Here is a 16,169-nt window from a genome sequence, read left to right on the forward strand (position 1 = left end):
AAAAAGTCATGTGGTCCGAAGGGCACTTATACTAATATTTTTGTATGAACATATTATTGATTAGTTTGTTCTTAAATCTACAAAACCTTTCTGCCACATTGTTGTTGTGACTTGTACACTTCAACTGTGAAGAGTTTGATTGAGGCAAAATTGATTGGAGGAGTTATTCAGTTTCTTGTTTTTTTTCCCTTGCAATTGGTTGGTCTATTGTTTTAGATTGAAAGGTTTTGCTAACTTCTCCTGGAATAATTCCTTGAGGCTTTTGTCTCTGGCCTTAGGTTTGTTAATCTAAACCCATATCAGGTTTCCTCTGATTCTATATCTTTGTTGATTATGAGAAAGAACATGAAGATAAGTTATAAAATGACTCTGGGCCATTGACGATGCACTAAAGCTCTTGATTGATTCACTTGGTAATTGACTTGCTAGCTTGTTGTAATTGCCTTGGTTTTTGTTCATTTTCAACTTCTTAGTTTCATCTGTTACCAATATATTCACTGGCTCTCTTCATATGCCTAGTTGATTTGCCTGACCGGCCTAGTTAATTGTAAAGCTTTATAGCTGTTGTCAAATTGTAGGAACATTTAGTCCACCAAAAGCTTAAGAGATCCTTGAAGAAAAACTACAGCTATTACATTTAAACGCAACACAGAAAGAGTATCAGAAGTAGAACGTCCTTCGGAAAAGTTCATAAAACATAAATGATTAATTGACTCAGAACTAAACTCGCTTGAATTCTCCCTGAACAAATTGAATGACTTCCACTGCACAAGGAAAAGCCGCCCATATCTCCTTTCTGTAAGATTTAAACATCTCAGATTAACTGCATTAAAACCATGCTATTAGTCAAGAATCTCGTGAGTCTGATACCTTTCAGATGTGGAAATTATGGAGTGACGAGCATGCAGCTCTCATAAGTTATGACATGGATGGTGTCGTGAGAGTGGATGTGGATGTGGAGGAAGAAAGAGGGTCGTGCACAACTGAATTATATGAAACTGTTATGGAGTTTCCCTCTAATTGCAACATAATACGCTCTAGTATACCCGCCATCAGCTTCTTCAACTCCTCTTCTTCATTCATCTTTTCCTCATCATCCGCCTCAATCATCTGTACGTGGATTGCCTCCTTCACTATGTTGTCCATCTGCAAATGTCTCCATAAGATAATTAACTGGAAGATTGCCTTCTTACGAAAAGCCAAGTGATTAAGTTTTTGATAGGGCTAATGGCACTGTCGTTTTTTTCTGGTCTGTTCACTTGACAAATCACGTAGGATAGGATAGTAATGTCTTATACTTGATTTCACATGAGTTGGAAATATCAGGAATTTAAATATGCTATATTAGATTCAAGGAGTAGATGTTTGGCATCAAATCATTTACATGTTTATCACGTATGCTCCCTAAAGATGTACTTGTTTATCACGACAGGAGTGGTTCATGACGAACAGAAAATGATAACAAACCAAATTTTGTAAGACAAAAATTTGGTAGATCAGAAAGTGCTATGAGAGTAAGATGCTGCATTACCTGATCAATGGTTCCAAATGGAGCTAGACCAGCTGATGAACCTACCGAGTCAAGGGCAACATAAATATACTCCTTGGGCACTTTACCATCTTGATCTCTGGCCAAGTTTTTCACTGCTCCTTCTAAGGTCTAGAAATGCCAAACACAGAATGATCAGATTTGGCCTAGTGGGACTTCTTCATTATGCTTCATGGCAGGAACTTTACGGGGTCGGCTACAAGCCACAGCAAATGATTGGTAGAAAACAGATCGGTTGAAGACTCACCTTGTTGAGTTCAAATTTGTTTGATAGCAGTCTCCTGATACCACTTCCATCAAATATCTGCTCACTATGGGCAACAATAACTGGATGTTCTTTCAGACGTTGAACCAACCTCTCTGCTACCTTCTTGAACTCTTCCAAGAACATCTCCAGAGTGACGGGACACTCTCCATCAATATTTGCACCAGATTGCATAGCCGGTTCCACAATGTTTCTCACAACCTAACCAGATTTTGATTATTTTGACATGAAAACTTACTACATCAACTGGGAAATGAGCGCCAATAATTTTTTGTATGAAATGTAGGCAACCAAACTGCGCACATCTTAGTTAAATAAGTAACATAAGAATACGACATTACAAAGGAAGCAATGACATCTATTTTTCTAAGAATTACCCATGAATCTGACATCGGTGGCATCCCATGATCAACTGTAAGTTGTTGGAGGACCTTCGCAATGTAATCAACGACGGGTCCACTAGCCAAATGTATTTGTGAAAATAAGGCACTTACTTCAGGTTCGTATCTTGGGCTGTTGATGAATTCTAGTAGGTCTTCACCTTCCATTCTGAGGATCACAATAGGGCCACGTTCTAACCCGGATGCCATGACTAGTCCTCAAATATTTGAAACCAGGTCTCTAAATTGAGTTTGACTCAGCTCACTTCTTTTTCTTCTTCTGTGTGTGTTAAATCATTCAGAACCTGAAATCATCAGTATAACTTTACTGATTACCTACTCGTACTTATATGTAGCCTGGATCAATCGATTTTAAGGATAACAGGGGAAACAGAGAAAATTCTGAGCACAGTTTGTGTAAAAAATATTAATGATTTAGATAGAACTTTACATACAGAAGGGACTTTTGATAAGAGGGGATATTCATTTATATTGCACATTTATGTTTATCTAGACAGGAACTCTTAATGACAATATGTGAATAACTATGAATCTCAACAGATCATCACTGTACTGATGTTTATATCGGTTATAACATATGATCATGAATGGACTTAGAAGCTAGTGAACTTTTGAACCTTAAAAAACTGGTGTATCGAAAAATAAACTGGACAGTGGCAGTCATAACTGGTATATCTTATTTCTTATATCACCATCTCGGCCTGATCTCCCTCGACAAAAATCCTGAGTGTGACCCTGGTTATAGTGACATACTTCGATTTCAATACCAAAGACATCAGAGTCTCAATAGAGATGGTTGACACAGTTAGGTTGTTCTTGGATATTGGAAACCTATGATGAACCGAACACATTTTTCGAATGGGATTATTGTGTAAAAGGATGTACCGTTACTTGGAGGAGGATTGACGAATTACTGGGAGTTAAGAAAATGCAGCACATGCCATCGTGTTTACCATAGAATTGTTACTTATGATTATGAGGGAGAAAGCGACTTAGGTTCTTGATAGTTGCCTAGCAAACATATCTCTACTATAATTCCTAAGAACAAAGCATAACCAGTAAGAAGAAAATGCTTGACGACCCAGACAGTTGCATCAAAAGCAACTTATGAGCTATATGATCTAGATAAACAACCACTCCAGAGAGAAAAGGAAGTTGATTAATGCTCAATCAAGCTAAACACATACTTATTCATCGAAAACAAAATCTCAAGAACAACAACAGTAAGTAACAATTACCATTAAACAAAGCAAAATCAAGATCGACTAAAACGAAGTAATTAAGGCCAGTAACATGAAGTATGAAAAGTGATATAAGGAAATGAATAGAGATGGAATAGAACTACTTGATTACAGATTATGTTGAAACTGAGATGTAGTGCCTTGTGCAGGATTACCAGGAACTGCACCAATAATATCCGCAACTGCTTGTTGAACTTCTTTCACTTAGAGCTTAATTATTACCATCTTTCTTATGATCAAGTTCTTCATACTTATGAACTACAAAACTTCTAAACATATTTTAGTTGTCAACTAGTTTCATTATGTCCGAACCGTCCAACACCTTTATACAGGCACCATACATACTTTTCTTCATGGGGATGCTTGAGATTCTATTAATAACAATCTGCTTTAATGAAAAAGGTTGTTCTTTTCACAAAGGGCCATGTATACAACTCAATCACACTTGTGACTTTCTCTTTCAGTAGGTGACAAAGTAGAAGAGACTAAAAGTGAGGATAGAAAGGGATATCTATTTGGTTTTTATTTCTTGTTCCATGAGATTTGCCAACCTTTTCAGTTTTGGTTTGTATAAGGGAATTATATGTGATGCCAAAGGCCATATAGCAACCCAATGCCCCAATACTTACACAAATTTCCAATGGGGCTGCTAGATGGGGTCCAAATTTGGCTAGTGTGATGAACTCGATCAGCCAAATTTTGGGCCCCATCTAGCAGCTGCTTTATTTGTACGCCACTGCAAAAATTGTTCCCTATGAGGCCATGACTCTGAGTTTAACTTATTGGTCATACAGTAATAATTGTGCCAGCCAAAAAACCTCTAAACAAGCCGTAATCTCTATTTATGCAAACACTGAAACCGAATGACACTGTTGTGGTTCTGAACTTCCGATCACTAATATATGAATGCAATGGTTCAGAAATAGTCAACAAGGAGCCCACTTCAGTTTACAAAACAACATAGCCTAATCCATTGTATGATCTGGTTGGACCAATTAGAAAGGAGGGCAAGGAATTTTGCTTCTTGTACACTGCAAGGGCAACCACATGTTTCATAGACACTGTAAAAGAGTCCATAAGAATGATACATAACCATTATTTGCCGTGTCAGTAACATATTGCGCTTCAAATTTGGGTCAGTTAGGAGCGGATCCAGGAATCTATCCCCCGTCCCATCCTCCCCCCTCCGCACCGGCTGGAATGAAATTGATGTTGAACTTTAGGAATTCCAAATCAGTGTTAACGTATAATTAAGATTGAAGCACAAGAAAAAGTAGAGAGTAAAATGTTAAGTGCCAATACGCACACTTGGCTGAAGTGTTGCTTCTGCAATCTGCATTAACATATGAAGAAGTCACACTAACTTGCTAAGATGCCAAAGAGAAGCAATTCCATAAAACTAAAACACCCAAATGTCTTTCCATAAAGATGGGCTCTCCAATTAGAAAATAGCATATCTATCTATATACACTAGATGTAGTTTTTCAAGTTGGATTGTTGTTGGTGTCCATCACTTTCTGCTGGATAAATTCTCGTCAACCGAAATCATGTAGAATAGAATACTGCTGGAAGCCTGGAAAGAAAAGGAGTCAGTTAAAGTAGAGAATCAAACAAATATATGAATTTAGTGATATTTCTTGTGCACGTGGTAGTGTTACATTTACTTTTTATCACTAAAGCTAATAACCCCGTTCAATGCTTAATGCTTATACATGGTTCTTGAACCATTTCTTTGTGAAGGTTAATGTAAATTCGTGATCCGCTAATTTGGTATGCTTACTTTTTGGTTTGGGATCAAAGATGGTTAACCACTTATCCAGACAGTTTAGAGTTTAAATTGATTAGCATAGCGCCACAGCAACAATAAGAATATATGCCTATCCACGCTGGATTCATCTGTTATCTCGTCTTCTAAACATCAAACAGAGTAAAACTTAGAGGTGTATGGTGTCCCCATACTTACCAACCATGTTGTATGTGGCTTAGACAACGGGACAATGTCTGAAGAGTAAGGCATAGCAAAAAAAAAGGGAAATTCTCATAACTTGCTTTATGAATTGATTGTATTCAAAAAGAAAAGAACCCGTTATGATACATACATATGTACCATGTTACAAACTTCCACTACATGTCTACATATATATATTTAAGATTGTTAAGAATATGTCAACTCAACAGGACAATACTTCTTTGGGAAACTGTTATCTTGGCAAGAGAGAGAGATGGCGACAATGGGCGATGGTCGTAGTAGTAGTCTTTTCGGCCTGCCTCCTTCATTCTAGAAGCAGTAGCCGCTTGAAAGAGTTTGACTACGGTCCTTGACCTGCTTCCCAAAAAGAAGGGACGCTTTTGCTGACCAAAACACACTAAAGTATTCAAAACAGCAAACAACAGAGATCCAAAACCTCAATCGTTTGTTTCCGTGTCCTACGGAACTATATTAAATCAGAGCTGTAGGAAGGCAATTAAGAAGAGAAAGTTCTTCAATTTGAATTGCTACATGAATATTCTACTTTACCTTTGCAAAAGTAACTTTGATTAAGTGTGTTTGTATTTCTTATGTACCAAAAAATATATACTAACAGTAAAAAAATACTAACCTTTAGTGGAAAGAATTTGGAGTCCTTTGAAAGATGTGTACCAGGGAAAAACCTCCAGTCTAGTAAAAAAAAAAACAAACTTGCAGTAGAAGGATGATGGTGTGTGCTTCGTGAATATTGATGCGTTTTCTTAGAATTTCTTTCTCTATATTGGCGTATGGTTTCAATAGGTTATTGTTGAATGCTTCATAAATATTGATGTCTTTATATATATTTTAATATGACAGCAGTTGTATAGCATAAGAATTCTGTTGTTGATCCATTAACTAATTCGTATCCATATCTATTAACTAATCCATATCCATATCTATATCCAATAACTAATACATATCAATTAACTAATCCATTAATGGCAACTATAAACAATTGTATTACACGTATATTTCGATTATGTTTGTGCATCTCGTTTCATTTGTTTTGTAAAAAGAACGGGAGGTTTACTTAGTTTAGTAATCCATTAATGGCAACTATAGACAATTGTATTACACGTATATTTCGATTATGTTTGTGCATCTCATTTCATTTGTTTTGTAAAAAGAACGGCAGGTTTACTTAGTTTAGTTACTTGATTATGATTATCAAAATAACTTACATATATCCAATGCAATTTGTTAGTTTAACAATATGCAATAATCAAGTTTTGAAAATGTAAATTCGTGATCCGCTAATTTGGTATGCTTACTTTTTGGTTTGGGATCAAAGATGGTTAACCACTTATCCAGACAGTTTAGAGTTTAAATTGATTAGCACAGCGCCACAACAACAATAAGAATATATGCCTACCCACGCTGGATTCATCTGTTATCTCGTCTTCTAAACATCAAACAGAGTAAAACTTAGAGGTGTAGGGTGTCCCCATACTTACCAACCATGTTGTATGTGGCTTAGACAACGGGACAATGTCTGAAGAGTAAGGCATAGCAAAAAAAAAAGGGAAATTCTCATAACTTGCTTTATGAATTGATTGTATTCAAAAAGAAAAGAACCCGTTATGATACATACATACGTACCATGTTACAAACTTCCACTACATGTCTACATATATATATTTAAGATTGTTAAGAACATGTCAACTCAACGGGGACAATACTTCTTTGGGAAACTGTTATCTTTAAATATATTTGCCTACTACCTACTATAGAAGCACCTGTTCGACTTCTTCATTCATTATTATTGAAAACCAAATATAGCTTAAAAGCCTTCACCTTTCAGACCTTATATCTTGAGTTTTTTAAAGGCTCTCGAGAATGGTTCAGAATTTGGCTGAGAATCACCGCTAGCATCCGAAGTTCTCTGTCGATTCGATTGATCGAAAAAAGCTGTTGCTACCGAGAGGAACAATAGTGGTCTTGACAAATGCTATAAAATATAGAAAAGAATAAAAACAAATTTACATTAAACTAAGGGAAACGTCTAAGTTAACATCAAAACAATGCAAATTAAAATCTATATGCATGGGGGAAAAAGGTGCAACTACGTCCTGGTCTAACACTTCCACTGCCATTCCCAGGCTTTGCATTGCCATCAACTCCTACGGCCAATGTACCAGTCGGCTCTATCCCAGCATCTGTACCTTCAAGTGTGCCTCCATCCACCTTAGGACCTTTACAAACACCTTTTTGATGATCAATAATAAGTCGAAAACACAATAAAGAAACTTCGAAATCACTTTGTTTGTTGCGATGCTATATTCAAAGGGAAATGCAGATGCTCTCTCTCCGGCTCGGTGAGGTTTATGCTTATACCGATCATCCGGTCCGCTATCTCCAATGCGTGTAGACCACTCATTCAGTGGCCTTCCTCCTACAGTATGATGAGCTGAATCACCTACTTCATCACTCCCTTTCAGACCTCATCCGGACTTATTCTCATAACCGAAACTATTCTGCCTCTTTACATCTGCAGACCTTCCTTGTAGTACGTCATTCGCAGCTTCATCATCCCAAGTCGAAACAACTGGTTTATAGTTATACCTCTGATCACCCCATCCATTACCCTGGACACGGCCAGATTCGTCTAGTGAACTTCCTTCTACATTACCACGTGTGGCGAGAGGTTCTTCGTCACCCCATTTTGGACCTCCCCATGATTTATTCTCATCACCCAAATTATGGCCCCGCTGGTCTACAGACCTTCCTTTGGGTTTATCAAGAACTTCACTTTCATGAGAAAACCTGCAACTTATCCCCTTACGGCAATTTCCAGAAGAAAAAAAATTACAAAGAGTGATGTTGTTACTGGGTGGGTCAAGCCTATGGTCACGTCCTGAGTATACATCTGTGTCCCTCTCATGGATCCTTTCACCTGTTCCACGGCCATCAGCTATAGAATCATCATGGATGTATGTGCATGATGAGCCCCTGTGACATTTGCCTCTCAAAAACTTACACTTGATCGATCGAAGATCTATTGTTCCTTTCGGACTCTTGTTCGTGAGAAAGCATATCTCTTGAGTAATCCCACTCTACATTATTAAGATGCCCATACGATCCTCCCCTCTCATGTCTACTTCCCAAGATTCTCTTTGGGATGCCACTGGATTCCTTCGCCCCTCGATTCATTGTTCTCTTGATGAAGAAACCTGAACTCACTGCCTGCGCCTACATCTCCCCCCTTTGCAAAATCATTGCGGGGAGCTGAACCCCGATCCACCTCTGATTCTATTATCCCATTCATTGTAGCCACGCTTAAGACCATATGGTGGACTTCTGCTTCTACTCCATAAACCATGTGGTGGAGTTATGCTTCTACTCCTAAAATCATGCGCCGGGCTTCTGCTTCTACTCCTACATATCATATCAAACCAGTCTTCTCCTTTGGCACCTAATCAAACAGTTGGGCCAATAGGGCCAACACCTTACCGATCAATAGTGAGGTCTGCTCTAGTTCCTTCACAACAATCTGGTGATTTCACTTTTCAACCTCTTGGGGTGCGCTGTAGCGTTTTCGAGGCGGTTCGAAAGCGAAGTGAACAACTGTTAAAAGGTTCATCAATGCAACTAAATAGAACAGTGCAGCCTCCTTCGGGACAATCTTATCGGCCAGCTATGTAGAATTCAGAACAACAGCTTGTCATGCAAGGGTTTCAAGGTACTCAGCCGAGGAATCAGCCGATGAAAACAAACCTGAAGATCATTAAACTCAATATCACTAAAAGTATTATCCTTATCATGATCACATAGATTAAATATCCGTTTTAACGCTCTCTCACATCTAGGCTTCAATTTATGTTTCTTCTTATCAAATAACGGTGACGTCGGGAACAGCACCGCAACATTAGCATAATAAAATACTTTTGAAACCTGTAAATTAACAACACATCATTCAAACTGCCCAACTACTTAAAAAAAAAACTACATTGTCAACAACATAACCCACCTGAAAAAGATTCCATGCCGAACATTCAAGAGTACACGTCTCAATCTCAGGATACTCTTGCATCAACAACAACAACTTCTCCTGTCTACCCGTAGTATCCTCAACCTCATCCAACTTACATCCAACAACAATCACTGGCACCTTCACCTACACATCAAAACATAATTACAACAAATACCCTTCTCTAAAAAAAAACACATTATTAATAAATAAAACATTACCTGTAATTGCCTAAGCAATGGAAGCCAAAAAGAAGACAAACTCTCTAAAGAAAGAGGTTGGTCACATGCATATGTCAAAACAATAGCATCAGCAGATTTCAACTCATTGTGAAGTGAAACTTGGTTTTCTGAATTTGAGGGGGTGTCAATGACAATAAAAGGGACTTGACCAAGTCACCTGATTTTGCTATCTGGATTGACATTAAGGATAACATGTCGTCTTGATGCCACTTCTAACTATCGGTTAATTAGGTTAATGTGACGTACATCACAAAAAAGTGACCCGAGATATTGAAACCATTGTGGACATGCTGGTGCGTTATGTTTATGAAAGCTCGATTGATAAACAATGTTTACTAAAAACGTTAATGAGGAAACAATACATCTCGAGACCGATCAAGTCGAAATTGAACTCTAATACATACTGCTATTTCATGTTTTAGTCCAATAAAAAAACACAATCCAATAAATTAAGTGGAAAGAATTGGGATATCGAATTCCAATAAATTTGAATGCCAATTTCTAGACTATAATCTTAGAGATAGAGAGAACAAAGCCGAGACAAAACCAAACTACAATTCAAGTGAGAACAGAGAAATAACATTAAATTCCACTTCTACATCAAGTAGCTTGCAGATAATAACTTGGCAAACAGAGTTGGGAGAACTAAAGATAAGTTGAAATGCACTAACCAAGAACCCTTGTTCACTTGAGCAGCCTTCTCAATATCAATTTCTTTTGCTCCATGCAACCTCGAGTAGCCAGCACTAATATTTATCAGCATTAGCTTGGTTAATTTAGTTAATTCTTAATTTGGAGACTCAAAGAATTAAAATCACGAAAGTTTTTTTGGGGTTTTGGAAGTTGGATTTTTGGGTTTTTTCGGAATGGATGGCGCGTAAAAATTGAATCGTGGGTTTTTCAGATATCTATCGCCATTTTTTTTTTTTTTTAAGTTTGGGGTTAGACAAAAAAAAAGTTTCTCCCTATTTTATCGTAATTAGTTTTGCCCACGTGGACACTCTCAAAACTCTCCCTCAATTGAGGAGGGGAGAGCTATAATATATATATAGAGACATTCTCTTTCCTCACCATATCGCTCTATTTTGCACCTCAATCAATATGATTGGCTCCTAAAAAATTGGATGGAATAATAATTAGTGACACCTCCCCAGATTTTTTTAAATCTCCCTAATCTATTCATAATTTTCTATAGACTCCTCAAATTAAAAAAAAAAATTAAATAACAAATTAAATAAACCTTATACAAATTCTATCGAAAACCTAACTTTTCTCCTCAAATTACGTTGTCTCTTATCTTCTTCCCTACAAAGCAAGAGTTCACATTAGCCCCACTACTGCATCGAGCCAAACTAGCAGCCATGACACAAAAATTGTACGCCTCAATTCAAAATCCCCCACGTATTCTAAACACTAATGAGAAAAAAAAAAATGAGAAAAAAAAAGAGATGAATACACTACCTCCGTGGTTACACTATCTAAAACCCATCACACCTTTTTCCAAAACCCAAACAAAAGTTATTATTCATCTTTTGTTTGGGAAAATACCATCCCGACTTCAGTACATCAGACTTCCATTGAAATTGTTTAATAATGCTTTTTGGAATAAACCTGAGGCTAATATAATTTGTATCAATAAGCTCAAATCTGACTTGCTTCTAATGTAGGGTGCTTTTGTTTACAGTGACGTGCATTCAATTCAACCCTGTTAATGACGGCTACTTTATTAGTGGCTCTATCGACGGGAAAGTTCAAATTTGGGTAGTTTTGTAAAAGCGAGAGTCGTAGTAGATTGGGCAGATGTTCGAGATATAATAATTGCCATATGTTACCAACCAGATAGACAGGTTTTACTCTACCGAATATTTTTAAGTCCTATCTTTAAGTAGTTATTGATCACTAGAAGTTCATTTTGTTCATGATGGTACTTATTTTGTATTCTGTTCTCCCAGCAGGGATTCATTGTCGGTTCCATTTCTGGTCATTGCCGCTTCTATGATGCATAAGGTATATCTCTTTAGCTCATTGCCACATAGATAATGTTTGGCTCATAGAATATCTAGATGGGAAATGTCAAATTTATTTAGCTATCGAAATTCAGTAAAACAATTGTAGAAAAGTTGAAGGGGAAAATTTATCGGTGCTCTAGCTATAATTTTTCTTAATAATATGTGAATGGTATAAATTAAATTGTTCTTGAAAAACCATACTTATGTTGATTTACAAAGATCACTTTATATACACTCTTCACCATAGTTCTACTTGCATTTGTTTAATTCTCCATATTCTATTTTTAATTTACTATGGACTCCTCAGACCGAATAATAATAATAATAATAATAATAATAATAATAATAATAATAATATATTTTACACGTTCCAAGAGAACCCAAAAAATAAAGAAAATTGCCAAACTCTCTCAAAAAAAAAAAAAAAAAAAAAAAGCCTCAAATCTCTCTCTGGCAAGAAAAATTGGAAAAATTCCATTAAAGAGAAACAAAAAGCTTCCCTAGGTAATCACCGATTTAAATCAGCAATTTCCTGTGATTATCAAGCATTAATTCCATCGCCATCGCATTGCAACTCGGTTTCTTTCAACTAAGGCAAACTACTAGGTGGTGGAGCCAATGAGAAAAGCGAACCACCCATCTCCTGTTCTTGCATCTTCTTCACATTTCAATAGTTGCACGCATCGATCATCTTCTTCCTCAAAGATAAACACTTTTTATTACTTGATATAAACCCTTACTTTTTTTACTGTTTAATATAATAAAAGAGAATAAAATGATGAGTCACAGTGGCGAACTCATGATTCAGGTGGACTCTTAATTTTGTATGGAATTGCATATGAAATTCATTGACTTTGTGTTCATTCAAGTTGGATTTGTTCGAGATTGTCGTGTTATTCTTTTATTGATTCTTGCAATGGTTTGAAGATGTTTGTTTGTTTGTTTGTTTGTTTGTTTGTTTTTTTTTTTTTTTTTTTTTTATGCCTTCACTAAACAAACATTTTCTTATGTGAGATTTGAATTTGTAGGTTCTTTTTCAAAAGCGTATATAATTTTTTTGATAGAGTCAGTGTTTCTTATTTCAACAACGATCATATGGTTATGCAATAATGTGTTTGCCTTTCATTCATGAGTTAATTCCATAAAGCAGGTGTTCTTTTCAATAGTTTGTATCCCCTGGGCCTAAAACTTAAAGAGAAGTGAACAAGTACATACACTCTCATTTATTATTGCAATACATGGAATCCTAATTTTTCTCTAAACCCTCCAAAGCCTTCATAAGAAATATTGTTTTCCTTATTAAAATCGTTTTATCCTTCTGTTTCTTTAAGATCAAACTCCTTCTTTTCAATCCTATAATTAAAAATCAATTTTCCAGTTAATACATTCAATGTTCTCCATCTCTGATTATAATCTAATTTTTAGAACATGTTAACCATGTTCGCCTCCAAATACATAATCAATTAGCCCTATATTATGTTTTGTATTGTTTTTTTGTGTTCGAAACTTCTGTAAGATAAGGCGTCATATGTTTTTTGGATGTCGCAGAGTTTTTCTGTTTGAGTTGATGGCACCATAATTTGCAACAGTGGTTATGAGAATCCAAAGATGTTCAAAAGGTAAATTTCAATTTTTTTTTAATGGTTCTTATAAGGGGGATCGGGGATAATTGGGTTACTATTTACTTTTACATTTAAGTGATATTGGAATAAGAAGTATCATGTTAGCAGTCGAACAGAAAAACTATCTTTTATTCCATTGACCGATCTCATGTTAGCACTCGAGAAACTATCTTTATTCCATTGACTGATGTTTCTTATGTACATGCTTATTGAATTTGGATTAGAAAGGTGACTGCTTCTTCTCTTTCTCGACATGAGCTGATTCACGACAACACTGAAACAAAACAATTTAGTTCGTTTTGGTCTATAATACCAATGGTTTGGCTTATTGCATTAGTTTACTTTTTAAGTTTAGTAAAAGAAGTAGCAATGGTACAATTTTGTTTTGACATAAATTAGAATTTGGGTTATATCTAAGACCTGCTATTTTGACATGCTTGATATTATGCATAGTGTAATCATGGTGCCATACCCAATTATCATTGGTATTGGCAATGTAGTGTCTATGGTGTTCGTTGGTATTAGAATCTTAAGGAAATTTATACCTCCAAAGAGCTACGTAGCTCAGACCATCTTATACTTTTTTATGCTAACTACAACGTTATGTTAATAATAAATCATTTTTTTTTATGGTCAACTTTAATGCATATGATACAGTTAGAGAATGAGGTAGGCTGATTGATCAACTAATAAGTACTAATGGTTCATATATGAAACAAGGCATCCATCGTATAAGATCCACTACTGCTATCATTAATGTACTTCTGCTCAGATGCTTCACTCAGATTGTAAATTGTAAGTAGATTCAAGCTTATGTGCTATGTGAATTTTATCTTATTAGTAGGGCTAATACGTATTTTTTGACATTTAAGCGTAATTAATTGACAACATCATCCATGTCTAAAAGATTAAGGTGAAAAAACAGGTTAATAAATCTCATTCTTTTATATTGTTTTGGTTTAGGGCAGTGCTTTGTTTGTATTTAGTTTGATTTTGTATATGATTGTTTTCATAGATAAATTGTGTATCACATTTTTTTTTTCTTTTTTTAACTTTGTTACCTTGCAAATTATATTTCTAAATATCTTAAAATTGATCTTTAGCTCAATGGAAGAGCACTTGAGTGTGAAAATACATCTCAAGAGATAGATGGTGGTTCAAATCCACCAAGGTCATGTTCATATCTTGAGCAATATATTAAGTGACTTTGATGGTGGTTCAAACCCACCAAGGTCATTATTTTTTTTTTTTGTGTTAATAGGTAGCTCCCCATCATTTTTTTTTATCGATTAATAGAATCTCAGTTCAATGATAAATGTGGATTAGAACTATTTGAATTATTGTTAAATGGGCACACGAATAAAACAGTGTGCCATGATGGCCGGACATCCTTACGTGGAACATTGAATATTGTGAAACTTGCGCCGAACATTGTTGTATTGTTGCAAGCTTTATATTTTTATATTGTTTGCAGTAGTAGGTATAATCAATTATAATTAAGTTTTTTATGTTCTTACATGAAAATCGGGAGATCCCAATAGATTTAAATGCGTAAGCGTTGAGTCTTCAAATGCTACTTTGCAATTTTTGAATTTTACAATTGAGTGCATATATGTAACTTTTGGAAAATTTTAATTTAGTTTTGTAGTTAACTACCGCCTTTTTGGAGTTTAGACTTCATTTGATATTTTAGAACATTGACATAAGATTTGGGCTACCATTTTGTATGTAAAGTACTAACAATTTTGTAATCTATTAGCTTTTTGGATGTGTCCATAACCATGTTTTACCAACAAACACGGGACCGTTCTATAGAGTTGCAGCTCAATTAAGTTATTAAGGTACATGTCGGCAACTCGATGGTTATTATAAGGTCTAAATATCTCAAAGAAATAAGTGTATGTGAAGTGGATCCAAATGTTCAAAGCTTCGACGAGGTTCAATGTATAGACCAATAATGCAAAATTGAACGTGCAACTCCAGATCGTAATGACCAAAAAGTAATTTATGTAAGGTGACCAAGTATATGTTTGTGTAGGACTTTTACTGGCAGTAAGCATGAAACCGGAATTGATGTTGATAGCAAAGAGACCAGCATTTGTCAAGTAACACCATAAGTTGTCATTGTTCAATTTTTTACTTTTGTTGTTTGACATCCAAAACATGTATTACTGATACATTAACATGTTGAAATTTTATTTTTGTTAGATGAACATAGTTAGTAATAGGTGTTAATATGTTGTCCATTATCTTTATCTTCTTTTGAACCATATAATAAGGTGGATAGTTGGTGCTACAAAACCCAGTAATTGGTTTCAACTTGCAAGTCTATCAAAGAAACATCACAACAAATAGAAACAACACATATAGTTGGTTATCTTAGACTTCTCAATTAATCAGTACATCAATGTCTTCATAACTAACTTAGTTTTTTTTTTTTTTTTTTTTTTTTTTTTATATTATTAGGTAGTAGTAGTATTAAACCAAAAGTAAACCTAAATCAAACATTTTATTAAACTTAATAATTACCAAACAGTCTATCTTAGTTTCACCATTAGAGTAGTATAAAACACATACATAAAAAACTATTCGATCATTATACATTTTTTAAATTATTTACAGATTTTGATTTATATGTTGAATTATATATTTCAATTTAAAATGGATTTGAAAGTAAGATTTTTGATACATAATAATAAAATGAAAAAATAAATTATATAAAAACGGTCCCCGTTCGTTGAACGGGTCCAAAAATCTAGTTTAGATATATATTATAGCTACCCTTATCAATTTATTTTTTGGAGCACTTTTAGAGACTCCATTTTTTTTCAAAACTCTATTACTAATCATAGTCACAAATTT

The 16,169-nt window shown here is 35.2% G+C and overlaps 1 protein-coding gene across 3 annotated transcripts; it reads right to left on the reverse strand.

Annotated features, from left to right (window-relative positions):
* Positions 1-583: 583 nt before the first annotated feature.
* LOC147514286 (uncharacterized) lies at positions 584-3,996 on the reverse strand. 3 transcript variants are annotated; one of them, XM_086582351.1, is made up of 6 exons: positions 3,569-3,996; positions 2,192-2,499; positions 1,797-2,015; positions 1,532-1,660; positions 871-1,146; positions 584-796 (listed from the first exon to the last, which is right to left on the reverse strand). In XM_086582351.1, exons 2-5 carry the CDS (start codon positions 2,402-2,404, stop codon positions 919-921), a joined length of 789 nt encoding a protein of 262 aa, XP_086438477.1. In that variant the 5' UTR covers positions 2,405-2,499; positions 3,569-3,996; the 3' UTR covers positions 584-796; positions 871-918. The 3 variants fall into 3 exon arrangements, with proteins under 3 accessions (XP_086438477.1, XP_086438483.1, XP_086438470.1); XM_086582357.1 differs by having other exon boundaries at positions 3,561-3,996; XM_086582344.1 differs by having other exon boundaries at positions 3,612-3,995.
* Between the last annotated feature and the right edge of the window lie 12,173 nt (positions 3,997-16,169).

This window comes from Coptis chinensis, chromosome 2 (genome assembly GCF_015680905.1).
Source record: "Coptis chinensis isolate HL-2020 chromosome 2, ASM1568090v1, whole genome shotgun sequence".
Classification (NCBI taxonomy): Eukaryota; Viridiplantae; Streptophyta; class Magnoliopsida; order Ranunculales; family Ranunculaceae; genus Coptis; species Coptis chinensis.

What these genes read in the sequence shown, in the direction of transcription:
- LOC147514286 (XM_086582351.1), bottom strand. Translation starts at nt 2,404, where the DNA reads ATGGCATCCGGGTTAGAACGTGGCCCTATTGTGATCCTCAGAATGGAA. An exon ending in ACAAATTTGAACTCAACAAG is followed by an intron (nt 1,661 to 1,796) that starts GTGAGTCTTCAA and finishes TGGCATTTCTAG; the next exon opens with ACCTTAGAAGGAGCAGTGAA. An exon ending in CATTTGGAACCATTGATCAG is followed by an intron (nt 1,147 to 1,531) that starts GTAATGCAGCAT and finishes AGACATTTGCAG; the next exon opens with ATGGACAACATAGTGAAGGA.